Genomic DNA, 23,239 nt, shown 5'->3' with positions numbered 1-23,239 from the left:
TGCGTAGTGGAAATTCAGTACCTACTATCATTCATTGCAACTACAGCCATTGATTAATTAAAGCAGAAATAGAGCAGATTTTGTTAACATGATAAAATTATTTATTGAATTATCCTCTCGCACGTGTTGGATGCTTGGAACTGTTATTGTTAATGAAACTTATCCCGATATTTTCGAAACTGTGGCCACCTTACCCATGACCAAGTCAGGGTCCCGACGGAGTAGTTGCTGGGACTAAAAGGACAGGCCGAACACGTGATTGGAATTCGGATGTTGTTTTTGCTATTGGAAGAATTTGGGAGAATTCCACTTTGATCGATTCACTGTACCTATTGATGTTTTAGTTCAGTGTTACTTTGGGTCCAGTTGTTTTGGGTCGGCAGTCACTTCGAATGGTGTAACTTTCGTAATTTTAAGAACTACGTTTTTGTGAGTTCAGTCTCAATGGGTCCTCTATAGTGTGAGTAACAATATCTCAATGGTTTTTCCATAGTGTGAGTTGTAGCACTTAGAACCTTTAATGCGTGAGGGTCACTCTTTTAAACTTAGCTGGTGTATAGAGAAGAGAGGTCTAAATCATTTCTGCTAGAATGCGGCACTGCTTATAGGCTGATGTATGTCGTCGGCCGTTTGGTGTAGTGGTTCGAACTACTATTCCGGAGGTAGCGGGTTCGATTCCCGCACAGTACAAACATTTGTGTGCATGAACATATTTGTTTGTATTGGACTGGGTGTTTTCTATGTATAATAAGTATGTATTTACAAAAAAAAAAGTATCTAAGTATGTTTATATCCGTTGTTTAGTACCCATAGTACAAGCTTTGCTTAGTTTGGGACTAGAAGCGCAGTGTAAAATGTCTAAGGATATTTATTTATTATTATTTATTATTATTATATCCTAAAACAATCACCAATTATTAATATTTAATACATGAGTTGTAACTTCATTCATCATGCTTTTTTATTTTCTATATTATTAATTTCTGTCCACAGACTCTTGGTACTCGTACTCTTATCGGTTTATAAGTTTTATTATTCTTTTAATACTTATTTATTTGACCCATGATCAACTTTGTTCTCATTACAGAGCAGAAATGGTTTATCAAAAATGCTACGAAATTCGTTCACACAAAACGAACAGTCATTGCGGAAAATACTCCAAAAACTTAAACTCTTGAGTTCATTCAGAACACCTGCAAAATATCATCATTTCAGCCATAGGACGTCCACTGCTGAACATAGGCCTCCCCCAATGACTTCCACATCGCACGGTTGGTAGCGGCCTGCATCCAGCGCCTTCCCGCTACCTTTATCAGGTCGTCGGTCCACCTTGTGGGTGGACGTCCCACGCTGCGTTTTCCGGTACGTGGCCTCCATTCCAGAACCTTGCTGCCCCATCGGCCGTCAGTTCTGCGTACTATGTGCCCTGCCCACTGCCACTTCAGCTTGCTGATCCGTCGGGCTATGTCAGCGACTTTAGTTCGTTTACGGATCTCCTCATTTCTGATTCGATCTCGTAAAGAAACACCGAGCATAGCCCTCTCCATAGCACGCTGTGCAACTTTGAGCTTCTGTATAAGGCCTATAGTGAGGGGCCACGTTTCCGAGCCATAAGTCATCACAGGTAACACACATTGGTTGTAGACTTTCGTCTTCAGGCACTGGGGTATTTTGGACGAAAAGATGTTGCGTAGTTTCCCGAACGCTGCCCAGCCGAGTTGGATTCGACGATTGACCTCCTTCTCGAAATTGGACCTACCTAGCTGGATCGTTTGTCCGAGGTAGATATACTTGTCAACAATCTCAAGAATCGAGCTCCCAACCGACACCGGGTAGGGCGCAACATGGACGTTCGACATAAGCTTCGTTTTGTCCATGTTCATCCGAAGGCCTACCTGTTGGGAAACTCGATTAAGGTCTTCGAGCATGGTGCCGAGGTCCTCCAGCGATTCTGCCATGACCACGATATCGTCGGCAAACCGAAGGTGAGTGATGTACTCGCCGTTAACGTTTATGCCGTATCCTTTCCATTCCAGGAGTTTGAAAGCGTCTTCCAATGCCGCGGTGAAGAGTTTCGGAGATATAACATCTCCCTGTCTTACGCCTCGCTGTAGAGGAATCGCTCTCGTGCTTTGCTCCTGTACTCGGACCGACATGGTGGCGTTTTTGTACAAGCACTTTAGAACCTCGATGTACCGATAGTCGATACGGCACCGCTGGAGAGACTGCAGCACTGCCCACGTCTCAATCGAATCAAAGGCCTTCTCATAGTCCACGAACGCCAAGCATAGTGGCAAGTTATACTCCTCAGTCTTCTGTATAACTTGTCGCAGCGTATGGATGTGGTCTATGGTACTATAACCTTTCCGGAAACCGGCTTGTTCGGGAGGCTGGAAGTCATCGAACCTACGTGCGAGACGATTCGTGATGACTCTCGAAAACAGCTTGTAAACATGGCTCAGAAGGGAGATGGGTCTGTAATTCTTCAGTAAGGTGTTATCTCCTTTCTTGAAGAAAAGCACCACCACGCCTCTGTTCCATGCCTCTGGCGCTATTCCCTCGAGTAAAACGGAGTTAAAGAGCCTCTGGAGGACCTTCAGTATCGGTGTACCACCCGCGTTCAGAAGCTCCGAGGTTATTCCGTCATCACCCGGTGCCTTGTTGTTCTTAAGTTGTTTGAGAGCCATCCTAATCTCGTATAGGCTGATATCCGGGATATCTTCGGTATGCAAAATATAAAATGTACTAACTCCTGCTATGAGAAGCTCCTCCTTTTGTTGAAGTCGGTTAAAAATGGAAAACACCGCCATGTCGTTACACATTTCAATTTGGCCCTCAGACAATAATTACCCACAGTATTAGATAGCTCGAAATACCCTTTGACCAGTTAAAAGCGCTTTAAAACCTCCCATAATGAAATTCCAAGCACGGTCCGTCCTCACCGTGAAAAATTCTAAAGCGAATTCAGTCTAAAAGAAAATTAAAGTGGGAATAAATACCTAGTTTTCCACTACAAGGAGACGTGACAACTTCACTGAATTGATTTCGCTGTAGACGTCACCTTTGGAATAAAAGATCAGAGCAGTTCTTTTGTCAGAAGAAAGGATTTCGTAGAAGGTAGAGACGGTAGTCGTGTTTTTACAAAGGAACAAAAAGAGTAATGTCGCAATGAGGATCGATGGTGAAAAGTGGTCTGTATAATAGATTCTTATTGTAAGAACCATTGAACTGATGGAGGGATGTTTTCTAGAAAACGAAATCATATAACGATCTGTTGTGTTCATAATACTAATTATTGTCTGCTGCTATTTAATAATGACCAAAAGTTATTCTATTTCCGGAGACAATGCTCAAGATTATACATTATTATATTATCTATCTATTCATACGTTGACACAACGCGTGAAATTCGGAATACTTATGTCTATTAATACACGCAACTAAAATAGCTTTCTTGCTACTCAACATAAATGTTAAAGTAGTAATAACTCTGTCTATTCTTTATGATAAAAGGCACAATCCAAAAAAGTCTGATAGCTTTTTTTCAGTGTTTTTTTTTTGTAACTACTAACCACTCTCCAAAGCAACGTTACACGCCAAATTCCCGCCAACTAAGTTACAGTTCCGCGCTTACTCCCCGTATATTCGAAAGTGTCTCATGATGCGAATTCCGGACAAATCTCCTTAGCTCCGCGGCACAATATAGGCGAAATCCGCTTGAAATTTAAACGCGCGAAGTTAACTCTTTCGGCGAACGCAGCGTAAAGGCGTTGGTCACACATGCGGCAAATTAGCGCAAGCCATGTAAATTAAGAACAGTTTGCAGTAGCCTATCAGCTATTTTACTTTATCTGTATAAATTTTTACTAAGCTTTTTGAAATAATTAGCCAAATTGAAAATATAAAAGAAAAAAATTGAGTAAATAATTTTTCTAGTCATACGAAATCTTACTATCAAGATGACATTCTTTTTGAAATTTACAGACAAAATACTTTAGCAAATAACGAAACGAGCATCTAAATCAGTAGTATTGGGCTATCTGTTACCGTTGATTAAGCACAACTAAAAAAAATAAAGCTAGGAAAAGGAATATCGTACAGTTTACTATTTGACTATGCGACAGGAAGGCTGTGTTCACACGACGCGTTCCAAATTAGCGCGCGGCTGTTACCAGCTTTATTAAATTTGAGCGCGGACGCGTTACTGCAGCGCTTTTGTTTTTGAAGGCTCTTGTATTTGCGGTGCGTGCAGGTTTTGAAGGTATCAATGTTGAGTGTTAATGTTTTAAAGTTAAATCCTATACTTTTTGCATTATAAAATACAGACTAGTATCTATGTAGTAAGATAAAATACCTTTGTTGATAAATGTTGTGTGAATTGTGCGGGATTGAACCCGTAACCTCTGGACCAGTTGTCCGATACGTGAACTATGCTAGGTGCCTGTTTATAGGAAATCTATTCTACTCTGCTCTTAATTTGTGGCCATCTTTTAAAATTAAAACCCTAAAGAATGTATGCAGATTTTTTTACAATAGTAATTACTAACAGTAATGGGTGAAAAAAAAAGTACTAAAGCTTCTCTTGAATTGACACTTGGCAAAAGGTTCCTGCTGTAAATTCTTTAAAGATGTGATGCAATTTACTATTAAGTAAAGTACATAACACAATTCATAATTTTACCAGGCTTAAACCATCCATTAAAACGTTTTAAACATTTGAGCGCTCACGTTCCCTCTGGACACGTGGTCCGACTGCTTTGTCCGACTAATCGGACCACGTGAACTTTTTTTTCCTGTTGGTTCGATTAAGGAGTCGGACTATCAAGACTTACTGTTCTTAAGGATACATGGTCCGACTTTTAACCACCCAACCTATTTCATAAACTGAACACTTTTTAATTGCATTTTCTTAATTGAAAAACTATTACAGACCTATTTCAAATCAAAGTTTAACTGATTTGAAGTTTCAGGAAAAAAGTCCATAAAGTTTTCATAATTTTTTTAGAAATTTGAAATAAACGGAATACATCCTTAGTTTTTCCTAAAAATTCAACTATACCTAATAAATCTATTGAATATTTTTAATTGATTTTTTTGATCATTCTTACTAGTTGGAAAACAAATGAATGTTGAAAAAAACAATTGAAAATGTGGAAAACAAATGAATGTTGGGAAAACAAATGAATACCTACATAACTAATAAAAAAATATATCGTTTATATGTCAACTTCCATGAAAAATTACTTAAGAAAGTTTACTTTACGGATTTTTTTTCCTGATAGTTCAATTCAGTTGAACTTTGAATTGGACTAAAAGGAGGTCGTTTTACATTGAATGAAACAATCTTTAAATAAATTTATACCTTTACATATTTGTATTAATTTATTAAAATCAATGTAAATTTAAATTTATTATTATAAATTTATTTAAATAGTGAACCTTTCCATGCCAAGTGTTCTAGAATCAGGTTTTTTTTTATCCACAACGAGGAAGCTCTTGTTATATATAAAAATGAAACTGTTAACTTGCCAACTTGGGCGAACCAAAAACTATCCCTCCCGCACAGTTTTCTACGAGTACCCGAACAGTAAAAATAAAAAATCTTGTATTCTTTTACAATCTTATTAAGTAGGTGGATACTTACTCACTACACCTAGTCACACCTAGGCTAGTCCTGACTAAGTAAATGATAGTTAGTTTGAGGGCCATTATTTCTGTGTCAACGGAGTTGCAGATTTTTTGATTTTGATTTTGATTTTGATTTTGATTGTTGGCTTTGCGCATGCTTCGTCACAAGACAAACATTGTTGTAAATTATTATAATCTCATGCAAGTGAACTACTTTGTTCTTATGAGAATAAAGATTCTTTAAACCGAAATTGTCACGAGAAATAGTTTCCATTTTGTTGCATACCACGCTTAATTTATTTCAAGTCCGATTAGTCGGACGAAGCGGAATTGCGATTCCTTGTAGTCCGATTAATCGAACCAACAGGAAAAAAAAGTTCACGTGGTCCGATTAGTCGGACAAAGCAGTCGGACCACGTGTCCAGAGGGCTCACGTTCAGAAATCAGGAAGGATGTGTTCACACGTGCGCTAGCTGCCGCATCCGCGCTCCGATTTTAATCTGTGCTGCACGAAATTAACAATAGTGTGCAACCGGCTTTACATAATTTACGGCGAGCGTGGCTCTATGGCACAGCATGGCGGCAAATGTGGATTCAAGTTAATTTTACTATGTTTTTTTTTTGTATTCTGTAGAGTTCTGTTGTAGTTGTACTACCTAAACAACTTCTTCTTTAACACTAGGCTCAGCTATAGGGCTTTCTGCTGGAAATCAGTGTCGGGACATCCTCCAAGATGTCACAAAAAACTGAGCGCCCTATTAACATGCATTTCCATACTTTAATTTTTTTAAATTTAATCATTATTTAGTATCGTTATATGTGTGTTAATAAAGTTATTATTAATATTACATACTAGCGGCCGCCCGCGACTTCGTACGCGTGGATCCCATTTTACCCCCTTCATCTATCTTACGCGGTTTAGATTTTTTCATACAAATGTTTTTTCCCGCTAACTCCCGTTCCCGTAGGAATTTTGCAATATCCTATTATAACTAAGCTTTAAGTTTACTAAGGTACCTGCTTGCCAAATTTCAAGCGTCTAACTTAAGCGGTTTAGATTTTTCATACAAAAGGATTTTCCCGCTAATGCCCGTTCCCGTGGGAATTCCTAAGTATCCTATAACCTGCCCAGGAGTATGAAGAATAATTGTACCAAGTTTCGTTAAAATCCGTCGAGTAGTTTTTGTTTCTATAAGGAACATACAGACAGACAGACAGACAGACAGACAGACAGACAAAAATTTTACTGATTGCATTTTTGGCATCAGTATCGATCACTAATCACCCCCTGATAGTTATTTTGAAAATATATTTCATGTACAGAATTGACCTCTCTACAGATTTATTATAAGTATAGATAATCAATATTTACATGATACCGGTCAATCTTATTTTGAAATCTCAGATTTTTAATTTTATTTTCATCATCATCATTATCATTGCTGAACATAGGCCTCTCCCAATGATTTCCGCAATGGCCGGTTATTTTTAATTTAATTTTATCTTAAATCACATAAAGAAAAGTATAGCTAAAATCTAGATATCGCAACCAGGCATTGAACTGATTTTCTTGTTGAACCCAAGACAATGGCGTAGTCTCTACTTATCAAGATCCTTTTGAAAGAGGACTCAAAGTAACTAATTTAGTACCAAATAAATATTTTTCTTTCTTTCTTTCAAAGAGAAATTTCATTGAACCTAGTGTTTTATTGATAAAACTAGCGGCCGCCCGTGACTTCGTACGCGTGGATCCCGTTTTACCCCCTTAGGAGTGGAGTTTCGTAAAATCCTTTCTTAGCGGATGCCTACATCATAACAGCCCGATCCGTCCAGTGGTTTGGGCTGTGTGTTGACAGATCACTATTTAAGTCAGTCACCTTTGAGTTATATACCTAATACCTATTTAGATTTACTTACATTACCTACTTTTCAATCAAGTAGATAACTTCAAAGTCATCCGGAGTTATTATTTGTTATTAAGTTACTGAAGTTCATTGACTTAATAAGACTTTTTAACATCGTTGTCGAATCATAGCTATTAAAACTCAAAGACTCACAATAGAAACATTAACAACAATTATAAGAAAACTTTCTTCAATTTAATTGCTCAATTACCGTCTCAAAGACAATTCAATTACTTCTAAAATCTGTTAACAAATCCTAAAGAACGAAACTTAATAAGGACTTGTACAAATATTGGCGGAACAGCCGTTAGTTTATCCCTGGCGTTATTAAAGCTGGCTGAAAGTGTCAACAGCAGCTTTTAGCTGGCCACTTAAGTTGGTCCTTTTGGAGCTTTCAAAACTTTTGATGGACGACCTTAAGAAGCAAGATTTTTTGTGCTTTACGTTTAAAAACTTGTTTGTAGAAAACATTGTTTTCGAGGAACATGTTTTAAAAGATTGCCTAGATAATTGCTATACAGCATAAATATACCTACATGTTCAAGATTTTATTGATGGGAATATCTCGTCATCATCATCACCAGGTAATTTAATCTCCACCGCTGTATTACAGTGTATCAAAGCAAATGAAAAGAATAAGAAAGATTTTGTGTCTTCGCGCTACATTACAATAAAATTAAATTAGGTACATGAAGCAAGTAAGTTGCCACAGCCGTAGTATATAACTACCCATGTAGATTTTCGGTAGTTACTAAAATAATTGGAACAAAAAGATGGTCAAAGTAGGGAAACTAACTAAACCTTATCACTTCAGCAACTAAAATTAAATTTCATATAACCCTCTAATACAACCATTAAAATGCCTTCGACTGCCTGCGAGTCCTGGATATTTACCTGGGGTCAGGTGGAATGGCGCTAACACGCTGGCTATCGGGGCATTAACGGGATAAATAGCGACGGTTAATGTGCCGCTAGATAGAACAGCCAGCCCATGAAATTAGTTTCTAAGCTCACTCAGTAAATATTACTACGGGTCGTTAATAACTTACTGAAAACTTGTGCTTCAACCACACCAACGCGTGAAGTTCGCCATCATAGGCCAATGACAGGTCGTGCCAACTGTCATAGGTCGCGCGACCTGCCATTTGCCTATGATTGCGCCGGCGATGGCGATCTGCACGCGTTGGTGTGGTTGAAGCTATATTTAAGCTGAGCACGCTCAATCTGTCTTCTGATCATTTATTTTCTACCTCTTATTTTTTGTTTGTATCACCTGCCACAATGAAGTCTATCGTTTCAGCGCTCACCAGTTGGCACCACTGTAGAGTTAGATGACTGCCACTAGCGGCGAAGACAGAGGTATCAACTAGTGAGCGCTGAAGCCGTAGGAAGACTATTGAAAGAAATAAGAAAGAAAGAAAAATAGTTTATTTGGTTCAAACAAACGTTTAAAACAATTTAAATAACATACATAATTTATTGAACCAAAATGGCTCCTATGTATCATGTTCAATTCAGAACATGAATGCTGGTATTGTAGGATTATATTGCAATTGGTGACCATGGCGTCACTTTAGAGTAGGGTCGTGTCAATCGCCAGTGGTGCCAACTGTTAAGTATAAAAATGATAGCCTCATTGACGTGCCTGTTCTCTTTGCGTTACCTTTAGTATGTCCCAGCCTTAATGAAGGAAGCCGGAGTCATTCCCGTTAAGGTATCCGGCGATGGCCTTTGTTAGTTTAATGTTCGCCCGTTTTGAGGAATTATTAAATATGCGCCGTTTAACTCCGCAGTTTAAAGGCTTAATGTCTTTAGATGGCGGTAGGTGGCGCTAATGTCTCTTTCGTTGTCACAAAAGGGATTTGTGTCGTTCTTTTTAAGTGTTTCTTAATAATTACGACGGGAGGCCGTTAAGTGCTAAAGTGACCTAGTTGTTGTAAAATAACTTCCTTTAGATAATGCAGCATGCTAATATGAGAGAGAGCTAAGACTAGGCTAAAAAAATATCTAGGCCCTATATTTACAAATAAATTTGTGAAAAGTAAGATATATATTTTTTTTTAAACTTCGTAATAACTCTGAATTGTAAAAATGAATAAATATTACTTTTTAAATAAAGTGCTTACATCTGATTTTGTAATAGTTCTTTTTAAATTACGTAATTACGCTTTTTTAATTAATGTGTTCTATTTGATAAAGTAATTTGCTCCGCGCGCTTTTGTACTAACTAAGTGATGAACTGTAGGTATTTAAAATGAGTCAATAGCTATGTGAAAGTAAGTATCCGGTATTTTATTTATGAGCCTCTAATAGTACTTAATCAATTTATTCGATTATGTATTCAATCATTATAGAACCTAATTATTTGATAATTAAAAAACCTAAATAAACGTTTTAACAAATAAGTAAGTCAGAACCTTATTAATTTTATAAAGATTAAGAGTGCCAACCCTAACACTCAGTTGAAGTGTAGGTATTTAACTCGCCGAAAGGGCTAAGTTTCCGTACTGCTTTAGCTCATATATCTACTGTGATGTAACGATGACTATGCAACACCATCAATTTCATGTCGCAGAAACCGTTGCTCAACCTTGTCTGTGTGATAAGGTTGATGACAGCGCTTAACCTCGCTCTTTGCTGTGCTTCCCTCCATTTGGCGTTCGAGTAAATGGTAAATAACAATGTGGAATGTAATTATAGTATAATTTAATAGGTTATGAGCACTGTTTTTTGCAAATATTTTACAAGTTTAATTGTAAAATGTTTGTAATAAGACTAATAAAATTATGTAACTTATCTCAGCTTCTCTTCACAAATGTTTGTTTGTACACAGACAAAATTTAAACTAAGTTACTGCGTGGATATCTGTTATTGGCTTTCCATAGTGTTAAGTGTCTAATGTTACATTGAAATCTGTAAGCTGTTGATGTCCCTAATAAATAAATAAATAAAATAAATAAATATTTGTTGTTTTTGAGATTTAATTTATTTATTTTTTGTTTCAGGTAAATATATTCAATGGATTGTTCAAGTATTACTTACTATATTGCGCTAATGAAAGTTTCGGTAAGAAAATTAGACTAATAATTTAGGTACAGCCCCAAAAAAGATTGAAACGGTACCAACAACAAGTGAGGTGAATAATACTCGTAAGTAACACACTAAAACACAAAATCGTAAATTCTATTAATCTGGATATTTTCCACAGATGTTCGATAATTTTGCTATATAAACTTTTTTTATTATAATCTATACTTATAATAAATCTGTAGAGAGGTCAATTCTGTACATGAAATATATTTTCAAAATATCTATCAGGGGGTGATTACTAGTGATTAGTGATCGATACTGATGCCAAAAATGCAATCAGTAAAATTTTTGTCTGTCTTTTTGTATGTTCCTTATAGAAACAAAAACTACTCGACGGATTTTAACGAAACTTGGTACAATTATTCTTCAATAAACGTTGGTGGACACAATTTAATTCACTAAAACAAAGATACGTAAACTAAAGCTATCAACGGGTTCCATTGTTAGGGTGGAAAAAGACACGTTCCAACTTGAATTGCAGGCGGACGTGACTTCCCGGGGCTAACAGTTTGATTTTAGAGATAGCTCAGATAGGTCAGCCAGCTCAACCGATGTTTAACTTTATCTGTTGGCAGGGAGAGCTCTAATTTGAAAGTTTGAATAGTTGTGAGTCACTTGTTTGGATGGTCAATTTAGACGTGAAAAGTTTATGAAGTGGCTGAAATCTATTAATTAGTCTAACATCAGCGCGACCTGGCTATGCTAGCGCTTAATTGACAGACAAACATGATAAAATGACATGCATTTTCCTTATCACGATTAAGTAAACGCATATTTTGCGTGCCCGAATCTTAATTTTTACATTCACGTCTCTTAACTTTCTATTGATCATTTTATTACGAGTATTTAGTTATAACTTGACTGCAGAGTGATCTGTCTGTTTTATTTGGGCTATGCTTTAAGTTTAGAGTAACAGGTTGCGGTACTTTTTACAACACTAGTAAATGAAAATACGAAATTCAATGACTACAAAATCCCCCTTTAAGAATGCACTTTCTAATTTATTGGATTAAGGTACATTTTAACCAGCGTTGCCAGACGTCCCGATTTTGGCGGGACGTCCCGATTTTTAAATCAAATTTAAATGTCCCGCGCGGGACAGGCTCGGTCCCGCTTTTCGGAGAGAGACACTCACTTCACCAAACTATTGTTTGAAACGCCATATTATTCTAAAGAATAAAACATTTTTAATTTTATTCTTTTTTTATTCTAAAGACGAATTGAACGATAGAGTAAATCTGATTTAAAATATTAATTTTTTGTTAAAATACATTTTCTATGGCTACTTTTGCTATACAATATTGTCACGTAAACGTAATTTTAAGTAAAAAGATAAATATTTGAAAACCTTTGATTATACATATACGTTTTTTTACTATGTCCCGCTTCTGACGGAAGAGTCCCGCTATTTTCACTCAAAAAGTACCAAAGTCCCGACTTGGCGAAAAAAAAAACTGGCAACGCTGATTTTAACGCTTTCATGAGCTAAAATCAGTCCAACAGAAGTAAATTCGAGTCGATAATATTGAAATACTATAAATTTTAGCTTAAGAACAAGGATTTTCATGGTTTTGTGATGAACACAATCTTTTGGTGTTATGTTAAAACTGAATTCGGTATATTAATAAATTCCTATGTAGTATGCCATATTTATCGAAACGTACGAACGTATAGAGTCGTGCCAAGGCCATAAATTTAATATAGACCTTATGAAATAATATAAAGTGCATTACAATATCGATAAATCAAATCTTTAACAAAGCAAGATTTATCGGTTTCAATATGTTTAAAGTGAAAAATCGTTCGTCTCTTAAAGACTCGAAGAAGAGCGTTTTATTATTATTTCTTTCAAGTTTTCCGAACGAATGGATGGAGCTTTTCTTTGCGATAGTCACCTATTTTTTCTTTTGTCCCTCAAGATTATTAGAATAAGAAGTTCTAAAAACGACCTTGTCTCGTTGAATTTAAGGTATTTTGTCTGCAATATAAAGATTTCCATTTCAACAAGGCAGCTTTGGACGACGAAAAAGATATATGGGGTTGTAAAAGCGTGAATTGACACAATATAGTCCATTGGGATCGCGAGACTAAAATTTATTAAGTTCATTTATGAGTGAAATTCTAAAGAGTGGTACTGGAGAGAGCGAGAGAGACGAAAACGTTGATAATAAAATAATGCCACATTCAAAATTCCTCGTGATATTTGGGTTCCTACTCTTAGAAGAATTATTTCGGATTTAAAGAAAGCTGGTCACTTTTTAAAGCAATTTTTTTAGGGTCCATATTCTGCGCAACGACCTTTTTATTTATTTTTTTATCCACAACGAGGAAGCTCTTGAAGAAGCCTGTATCTCACCTGATGGTAAGTGATGATCAGGCCGATGGTGGAAGCGAACTTCACCCGGAACCCTCAACCACGGAGGAACTGGCTATCTTACCTCTAACTGCTGGAACACAACAATGCTGTTAATATTGTTGTTATGGCGACAGAATTAGGTAAGATGGTGGTAGCTAGCCAGGCGGACTTAGAACAAGCCCTACCACCAACCAAACCGAACAGAAAAATGCCCCCACTGGAAATCGAACCCGGGACCTCTGCGTCTGAAGCAGGTGGCCTTACCACTAGACCACAGAGGCGGTTAGATACCTTAAATATTAAGGAAAAACCAAAAAATAAAGTTCATTGCAAGTCTCATATTTTAGTTTTAAAGTCACACTAAATTAACTCAGTAATAATTTCATGGAATAAATGACAAACAAAGTCTTCAACAACACACTTAAAGCTAAATTAGGAGAAGCATTTTGTATGGGAGGCTCGATTGTTATGATTTCATCCACATTTTTTAGTACTGCTTCATCATTCATTGAACTGGCTGTATTACTGCGTCGTGTTTCTTTTACTTCGTTTTGAGCAGTGTTCCTGAAATTCAAAGGATTATTAATTTTAATATTACTTGTTGGATCATTGCTAACCTTGAAATTATCACACGTGATGAGACAAGTATTATTACAAGTAGTATTTTTTAAAGAATTTAAAAAGATCTTTGCTTAAAGAAAAATATTGTATCAATCTACTTACGTTTCTAATTTAAGCATGGCTTCGATAATGTAATCTGTTACCAGTTCTTTACAGTCATCAGCCTCAGTAAAATCTCCATGCGAGAAAGTGTCTCGAGCCACTTTTCTCGCAATTGCATTTGGTATATCAGCAACCATCGCTAACACATCTCTCTCATCTAGTAAAGTATCAGCGATTGTGTAATGCATTGTGACACTAGTCGATATAACTCCTAGGTCGTATTTGGGAGGTAACATATTTCCATAAACAGCTAAATTCTTGACAGGACCGTAATTCCATCCCCAGAAAGATTTGTCTCTTATATTTTGGCCAAAATGGGCTACTTGTTTTAAGGCAGCTCCAGCGACTTCCGCCTTTGAACTTGTATCATTGTTTTCCTGGAAAAGTTAATTTGCTCGTAATGTAATTTTTGTACCAAATAGCTGTGAATATAAAAATAGGAAACTTACCATGATTTCTGTCATCCCAAGCAATTCACATATTTGGGAGTATTTAGTATCCCCAGTACAGAATTCTGGCTGTACTTCTTGTGTTCGCGTGACATTTGGAGGAAATAGTTCTACTACCCCAAGAGATAGGGACAGTTGCTGGAAATGTCGATACAAAATATTATAATACAAGTATTTTTAATTGAATTTATTTGTTTTTAAAATGTGTAACCAATGATGCTCAGAAAACACTTTAGAAAGACTTGTACATAACGGTAGGTAAATCATGATTCTAATTAAACTTACTACAAATCGATGTTTACTTACATAAATGACATCAGTCAAGAGTGCTAGCCGTGAAATGTTTTTATTAGGGAAATAGTCCTGATATCCCACACCAGCCAGGAGATGAGCTGACTTGAACTTCTTATTATATTCTGGCCTCATCGTAGTCAACACCATAAACACCGTGCCACCTTGAGAGTGTCCAATGTAATGCAGCTTTGACTGTCCTGTCACCTTCAAGGCATAGTCCACCATGGCTGCTACGTCAAACATTCCGATCTCTTCGAAACTAAAGTTGAAGAATGGGAACTTTTCTTGAGGGTCATCTGGGTTTAATGTAGTGTGGTTTCGGGAGAGTCTGTTCCCTCTGGCGTTGCCCATCCATACCTCGAAACCAGCATCGGCTAAGTTGTAAGCTAAGTTGTAAAGAAATAATGATGTTACTTATTTAGGTATTAGCTTGAGTAGACAGGCTGAAGGTCTTTTAGATGACATGAATTAACACTTGGGAAACGCCCTTTCATGGAACAAATAAGAACAATACAGACGCTTGTGTGGAAATAATCCCACCTCTCTTTCCCACCATTGCAACTCCTGTATAGATTTACCTCAAATAAAACCCAACCAGTGAAGGTTAAGTAGTCCCTGGGGATAGCTGTCTTGGAACCCGAATGACGCTCTTCTATTCTGTTATCATCCTATCATTTCTACGAGATGTATCATATTTACGAGACAAAAGATTCTGGAAGCAAGGTTCTGGAATGGAGGCCGCGTACCGGAAAACGCAGCGTGAGACGTCCACCTACAAAGTGGACCAACGACATCGTAAAGGTAGCAGGGAAGCGCTGGATGCAGGCCGCTACCAATCGATCAACGTGGAAAGCATTAGGGGAGGCCTATGTTCAGCAATGGACGTCCTATGGCTGAAATGATGATGATGACGAGAAAAAATAAATTATTTATTACCTACGCCACTCTTTGGCCCAATAGCAATGAAAGCCTGCGAAGAGCTTAGCAGCCCATGCATTAAGAACACCACTGGTCTGGTAGACGTGCTTGAATCATCTTTCCCTTTAGGTATCCTATGCATTTCTAGAATATAACCATCTTCTGTAACCACGTGGTGTCGCTCTGCTGGATATCCATTAGCGATTATTTCTTCGGGCTGAAAATTAAGTTTAATTGTGTAGCAGTGGTTTTTTCTTCTATTAAATGATCTTTCTCTACATATTTTTACTTTGTTTAAGTTCGGTAGTTCGAAATTGAATTATTAGAGTTCTGTTTAATGCAAGCTTTGCTGTGTTATTAGTATACTAGTGCACAATGGTTCTAGGTAGCGTGATTCATTAAACAAGGATAATTTTCTATCTAATCTTGTTGTTTACAAATGATTTGGCAAATTGATATTTATCACTGTCAATTAAATGATAACTCATTTTTAATTGCATTATTTTACAGCCTGAATAAAATTAGAACCAAGTGGATACAGAATATACATAATAATATTATTATAGGTAGTTATTAGTAGTTTCCCAACGTCTAATGTACGTACCGTACATGACAGATTTTTTAGTCTACGCTGAATCTAAGAGTCCTTAGTTTGATTTGTGGTTATAAAGTCTGGTATGAAGAAAGGGAAACCCTTGTCGCAAAAACAAAAAACCTCTGGTAATCGGATTTTTGTGTCACCATTTTTAATCATACATGAATTAATTATACATAATTAAAACTTACAATTTCATAGATACTGTAATTAGTATCAGCTCCAACTGTCAAGACACTCGCAAGAATCACACTCAACACTTTAACCGCCTCCATGTCCCGAGGAAATGTGCACTAACAGCTATCTTTAAACTATTTATAATTCCCTCCTTATCATAATCATCTATTGTGATGCATGTTTGAAGAGACATTTCATATTTCACTATCTAAGCACTTGCATTCAATATAAACACTTCAAACTGTTTACTAATTAAATTAATTTTTCGCACTTTCTAATTTTCTTCGACAATTCAATAAAGTCTTGTTGCCTATCTCAGTACCGTTTCTCTTGTGAGAGGAAAATATTTTGATCGCAAAAATGATAGCGACGTTGCATAATACTTTTTAGAGTAAATTGATAAGATATCACGGTATGTTAGTTTGTCGGTTTTGAAACTTATGAGTGATGTGTGAAATCTTGAAAAATAATCTAAAAAGATTGGCAATTTATTTTTTCACTTCTCAATGTTACGGTTAGTTAATACCTTTTGCTTTGCAATACAAAAGTAACCAACATGTTTATTTGATTTGTAAATAAAAGTGAGAAATACAAAATGAATGTATGTGTAGAAGATGCATTATTTCAGATGAATACAATTTGATTTATAATAAAGTACTTATTCAATTTCCCAGCAGCGATTAAATTTTAGATGATCTTGACTTGTAATCAATCGGCCTCGTCGGCACGCGCACCGACGATCGCCAAACGGCTAGAGTACCTTCTGTATTCGCCACTCTGCCCGGTGAAGCTGGAAAAGCTCTTCAAGCTAAAAGCGCGCGACCCTTCAAAAAAAAGTGATCAACTTCCATACAGATGTAAAGGTTATTAATACCCTGTAACTGGGGTCCTTAACTATTACTAGTTGATCGCGACAAGCGCAGCATCTGGGGCCAGAAAAACTATTCCTCAGGCGAGGTTTCTCCTCATTCACTGGGCATCACTGAATGCCTTCACGCTCATTCACCAAAGCAGCCATGGCGTCTTATCAAAAGCGAATCGATGAGACGGCAAATTCCCCGTCTCATTTACATAACTCGGGAGCATATTTGCTTACTCTCTTATACAAGATTGCCTGCCGAAGTACAGGGTCGTAAAACGATTGGATCTGCCCATATTTTGCTGTTCCAGTCATAAACGGGTATTTATGGTGTAATAAGGGTTGATAACGATAAGCACTCCGGTGGAACTGCCTTCTTCGAGTATAGAGGACAACATAAACTTCCCGCTCGATATTGGTTTTGTAACAAATAATGATGAGGGCTGAAAAAGGTGGCTTGAAATATTTCCTATCATACTAAATTGTCTAGCTTTCATAGGTATACCGATTGTATTCAAAGTCAATCAAATCTGAAACATTAAGGCTGAGTTGCACCACCCAACTTTAACCGTAACTATAACGATAATCGTTGTTTTTTGTATGGAGTTTAACAGATTTTTGACGTTTGTTAAAGTTGGTATAACACTGAATAAAATGTTTGGTTACCTACTGCTTACACAACAAAAGTGACCACCGAACACTTTAGTTATGAGGAACAAAATGTTGTGTAAATTAACCGATTGAGTCCCAGGCGGCATTAATTAATGTCATAACAATTGATTATCTATTGTGTCTAGATTCGCGGAGCTTGAAGGATTAAACAAGTAATTCTGTAGTGAGCTAGACTTAGTTTGGTTATAGTTATCACTTAGTTCGGTGGTCACTTTTGTTGTGTAAGCAGTAACCAAACATTTTTTTCAGTGAAGATGGTGCAACCCAGCCTAAGCTGCTTTGTCCTTCAGTTTTCTATCGAATCCATCTTAGATATTATCAAATTACCTACCAAGTGAGACTGAAATCACACACCGGCTCAGTTCAGAAACAATATGGACGATGTTAAAAACATAACTTTATTTGCTTGTCACAAGGCTAATCAACACAACAGCAACGATTTCAAGCTATATCTATCTATCCTGCAAAGTGGATGCGCAAACCCACGCAGTGCACTAAAACGCATGACGTCACTTATCGTTAGGGGCATGGTATAATTAATGCAATATTCTGTCCGTCAGTTTTGACTGCGTGACGCGAACGGGCATCATTTATATGCGTGCACACACAAAATGAGCAATGGAATGGTGCAGTGAGTAACAGGGAATGTCATACCCGTTAGCTGCATATGGAATAGGCCAGTTTCCTAAAAAAATTTTTTTAGTCCGTCATGTTTAATATCAAAAAATATTGGACACATATTTTTTTATTTGTCAATCTAACAAATAATTACATAGTTATGGTGCGTTGAAGTTTCGCACGACGTCACAACGTGCGGCACTTTTATGCAAGCATTGACGTCACGGGCCTCTTCTTATGAACTGTGGCGCGCTTTATCTCTTTCAATTTTCATTAGTTTGAAAAAGTGAAAAATACGTGTTGAGTATTTTTTGATAAGTTAACTGGCGGACTAATTAAAACTCTTGCTTTTTGACCCAGGAAACATCCCTATTGAATTAATTAACAATGATTTTTAGTTTATCTTGTGACATTGTCGATTTTTTGGAACTTATCAACTACTAGCGAGCTCATAAAAGTGCGCGTTTTTAATAGGTTTCCAAAAATGAACAATGTCACAACAACTCTCCTCTGTTACAATTACAACAGCTCATCTGTCTCCCCTAAAAGCTCTAAAAGTCGTCTTCAATCCTAAGTAGCCCCTATATCAGCTTTTCATCCAGTATGTCTATATCATAGACAGACTTCTGAAACAGAGTATAATGTATCCACTGCCGGCTCTCACTAATGCATATTAGACGTGATGGATAGCCTGAAGCGAGATTCTCAAACTCTTACTCGCTCTTTTTGCTCACCCCTTTTGAGAGATATCGAACTCGAGCCGATGTCTCTCTGAAGGGATGCGCGAAGCCACAACAAGGGCTCTCGCGGAAGACCAGCTTCTGGACATGCCCTCACGAGCATGTCAGGATAAATGCTGAGCGGGACCCTATTGACACAGTGGCCCACTATTTTTTAAATATTCGTTTTGTGTTGTTATTGTTTATATTTGTGCTTACTGTGTTCAATAAATTCTATTTCTTTCTTTCTTTCTTTCTTCTTTCTTTTATCTGGGAAATGTTTCAGAAAGGATTAGTGCCCTAGACTAAATATAAAAAACCCAGTTTCGTAGAAGGATCGTAGGTATGTAGTTTATTGAGTGACATATTTGTTTTCAAACAATTACTTTATGTTTAAGTACTTGGAGAAGGCTTTGTCCAGCAGTAGACGTCATTTTGTTGAAACTAACGAACTCGGCAATTCGGCATCTCTAGCTGAGACGTGTCCATTATTATGAACCTATTAAATAAGCTAGGTTTCTAGTCAAGTCAAGGACCCAAGGTAAGCACGACGGGTCATTGCTTTTCCTTAGACCTTAGACTATTCGAGTTGCACGCAGTTAAAAATATCTTAAACTTGAAATCCAGTGAGCGTCGCATTAAGGAGGAAAAATGGCAGTGGTCTTCAGCTGCACTGAATAATATAATATTTCATACATTCTTGGAATCTTTTATATTTATGTAATGGTCATATCAGTAGATATCATTAAGACCTACCTTAGAGGTTTTGACTTCAAGGGGTAGGTAGATTGAAGATTATCATGTTATGTAATATCTGTACAATAAATTGCGGAAAACCCCTTTGAAGTAGAAATATTACGTAGGTAACGTAACTGCCCAGGGACAACAGGAGAATTAGTTGATAGCCACTTAAATAACGGACATAAGTACACTCGCGAGCAAAAATATGGAATCACCCTATTTGTTTCGAGCGATCACAAAAACTAAATGACTAATAGGAGGCAAATAAAAATGGTACCATTTTAAAGGTAATATTATAAACTTTAAATTGATACCACAGATACATACATAATCATTCAGTTCTTAAGATTGCTCGGTACAAAACGAAAGGGGGTGATTCCATACTTTTGCTCGTAAGTATATAATGCAATGATTGCGAAAGCTCTCTTGAAATAAAAGGTTACACTTAAACGAAGTCACAGGCAGCAAAGATAGGAGTTGTCACACACATCATCAAGGTAAACTGTGCTGTGGCACTTTATGACGTTGTAAAAGATGCTATTTTGCACCAAAAACGTAGCCATTGTACATAAAAATTAATGCACATTAATGGATCCAATAACCATTCATTAATCAACTTAATCTCATCCCAAAGCTGGCGCTGATCAAATTAAACTGCACAAATAAAGCATTTTCAATTATAATGCAATGTTTTCCGCGGATTATCGAGTAAGCCATATCATACAAATTGGTTTTCAGGAACGTAGGCTCATCGCCTCATACATAACTTTTCCATCGCGATGTAATTGGAAACCTTCATCACACACTGCAGTGCAATAATTATGGGCGAAATGAACCTCGCATTACGCTGCAGATAAAAATAGTTGACAACTGTAATCAAATATTCATTTTTAATTTTATTGGGTACAGTGAAGTTCGTTCGGACGTTCGTTTCAGCCAATGATGTCTACTGCTGGACAAAGGCCTCCCCCAAGGATTTACATAATTGTGCTGCGCGCATCCAGGTACTTCCCTCGAACAGTACAATGAAGTATGAAACCCGATTTAAAACTGTTTCTGTTACAACGGTATCATCAACTAAAGCCCATTGTTGGGCGTAGGCCTAAGGAGCACCAAAGAGCACTTTTCTTTCACTTTTTTCACACAGCCATTGCCAACTTTCTTCTTATGTTTTTACAATATTGATTTACAGTATTATTATAATAATTGTTTCGTAAAATTAAGCACATTACAGTTTCCATTTTCAGCAATTATGTCATAAACAAGGCTTTGCTAGCGTAGAATTTAGATTTCACTTTACAGCAGCGGTCTTTCCTGAAAATTGCCGACGATGTGGAGAATTTAGTCTAAGAAATACAAATTAAAATCTTTGGTCCACTTTATTTATAAGCAAACTTCATGATGCATGATGTCATGCCCTTAAAACTCTTTACAGTGTAAAGAAAAATACTCATCAAAATTATGTTGACATAATTGACGTAGATAACGTCATTTCACGTCGTACTTAGGCAAAACATGCGGTGTACACCATGAAATAAACTGAAATCAATCAATATTTTATCAAACAAAATGAGCATACTAATAGAAGAATCAGAAGAAGTGTGTTCACACTGCATGCAGCTTCGGAAAACCTTCATACACATCGCATGTTCCGCTGTGTTACCGATCCTGGTCTTCGCGTCTATTCTTATTCTGGTATCTTCTGGAAGGTACGACGTGGAATTGGAGACTCCTACCACCTTGATCGCCGAATTCACATTTGGAATACTCTACCTCCAGCTGTTCGTTGCTACATCGGTTCTGATCGTCAGCTTCGTGAAACGAAAGCAGCCGATTTTGAAGTACCATGTGTGGTACTTGATATTTCATATCCTGATCGTTTTTCTGTTGTTGTGTGCCTGTGTAGCCCTTACCTTTGTGAATGAAGCGTATTTCCTAACTAGTTCAGTGGTGGCGGGCACTGTAGCGTATTACGCTTTTATATACCGATGTTTGAAAACTGATAAATACCCATGGACTGCCTTGAGAAGAGCTTATTAAAGTTTTTGGTTAAATACTCTGTTTCATTCAATCTGATAGGTAATGAACCAATTTAAGTTTTTTTATCAGAAATGTATTCTGATTAAAGTCATTGAATTATCTTTTCAATCATCATAGGGTCATTTCGCCTGTTCGCGTCCATCGCCCAATTCGCGTCCATTTTGCCGATCTCCTTTTAAAAATCCTCGAAAACAAGTCAACTAACACACCAATCAAACGAAAAGTCATTACCGCTAATACGTCAATGTATAAGAGGCACGCACACATAGACAAAAGTCCTGTGCATCCAACCATTCCTGTTTAGAAAAATAGTTAGTCTCGGCTGTTCAACAAGGATGCTCACACGCGCTGCATGTTTAGATAAAAAATAGTGTGCAGCGGCGTGTTTGATGGTAAGTTTTATATGGTTTTATGTGAATTTTAGGATAGATAGCTATTTCTACAGTTTAATGATGAAAAAAGGTATAATGTTTATTATGAATTTGGTAATGTTTTTTATATTTAACGAATAAAATAAGGTGGACGCGAATTACTACATCGAATTTACAAAACTTCCACTTTGCGTCCACAATGGACGCAAACTATACCTATCCTCTATAATAATAAACCAAATTGCGTCCACTGTTTTCGTTAAATACTTGCTTATAAAAAAAATTTAAAACATACTGTTTAATATTATTGTGTATAGGTAAGGTCATTTTAAGAATACAAGTTCGCCCATCTGACCCTAAGTGAGCTACTTTTATTTTAATTGATATTTTTGTTTTTGTTTAATTTTTTCCAAAATTTGACTTAAAAACTGCCTAAATTTTTTTTCTCGCGTGTTTTTAACCGCTTTTGTTATTTGATATTAATATCGAATATGTCTTTAGTCAAATAAATTCAATTTCAGATCCAGATAATGATTGGATAGCTAGTTACGAGCCGCGAAGGTTTAACAAAGGTACAAACCACGATAAAAATTACAACTTGGACTTCGATTTAAAAAAAATTAAAGGTGATAGTGGATTGCCAATGATCTTAAAAACATCTCTAGCTTCTCTTCTTTCCAATGATATGTTACGTCATGTAGTAATTAGATATTGAAATTCGTCAAAAATTCAAAGTTTAGGGAAGAAAATGGAACAATAATACAAAAGTAGTTGAATGGCTTCTTAACATTTCTAAATATGGATTTCCAGTAAAAAGCAAGAATTGTTGGATACTGTTCAAAAAATAATTCGAGGCGGAGAGTTTAAAAATAATTTCAAAGATGATCGTCCAGGTCAAAAATTGTTTGAAAAATGTTTGGCCAGAAATAAAGAATTTTTTACTTAAACCAATGTTGAGAAGAATTATTTTTATTTTTTAAAGTGAGTTTTAAATGATGATAATGTTAATTTTTAATAATTAAGTTTATTGTTGAATAAAGAAATTGTTCAAATACAATCTTTCTTTATTAATTCTTAAAAATATC

At 36.6% G+C, this 23,239-nt stretch overlaps 2 protein-coding genes across 2 annotated transcripts in view; one reads left to right on the top strand and one right to left on the bottom strand.

Annotated features, from left to right (window-relative positions):
* The window catches only part of LOC135084163 (syndecan), a 333,464-nt gene that overhangs the window by 159,432 nt on the left and 150,793 nt on the right, over positions 1-23,239 (top strand). The window lies entirely within an intron of this gene.
* LOC135083287 (lipase 3-like) lies at positions 13,297-16,452 on the bottom strand. The gene is made up of 6 exons (XM_063978059.1): positions 16,149-16,452; positions 15,381-15,579; positions 14,457-14,830; positions 14,151-14,288; positions 13,702-14,078; positions 13,297-13,542 (listed from the first exon to the last, which is right to left on the bottom strand). The coding sequence occupies exons 1-6, from the start codon at positions 16,230-16,232 to the stop codon at positions 13,344-13,346; spliced, it is 1,371 nt and encodes a 456-aa protein (XP_063834129.1). The 5' UTR covers positions 16,233-16,452; the 3' UTR covers positions 13,297-13,343.

The sequence above is a fragment of the Ostrinia nubilalis genome, chromosome 1 (genome assembly GCF_963855985.1).
Source record: "Ostrinia nubilalis chromosome 1, ilOstNubi1.1, whole genome shotgun sequence".
In the NCBI taxonomy this organism is placed as follows: Eukaryota; Metazoa; Arthropoda; class Insecta; order Lepidoptera; family Crambidae; genus Ostrinia; species Ostrinia nubilalis.
Note: the sequence above shows the minus strand (reverse complement) of the source record. Positions and strands in the feature narration are given on the sequence as shown.

What these genes read in the sequence shown, in the direction of transcription:
- LOC135083287 (XM_063978059.1), bottom strand. Translation starts at nt 16,232, where the DNA reads ATGGAGGCGGTTAAAGTGTTGAGTGTGATTCTTGCGAGTGTCTTGACA. An exon ending in ATTACAGTATCTATGAAATT is followed by an intron (nt 15,580 to 16,148) that starts GTAAGTTTTAAT and finishes CTTAATTTTCAG; the next exon opens with CCCGAAGAAATAATCGCTAA. An exon ending in GCCATGCTTAAATTAGAAAC is followed by an intron (nt 13,543 to 13,701) that starts GTAAGTAGATTG and finishes TTTGAATTTCAG; the next exon opens with GAACACTGCTCAAAACGAAG.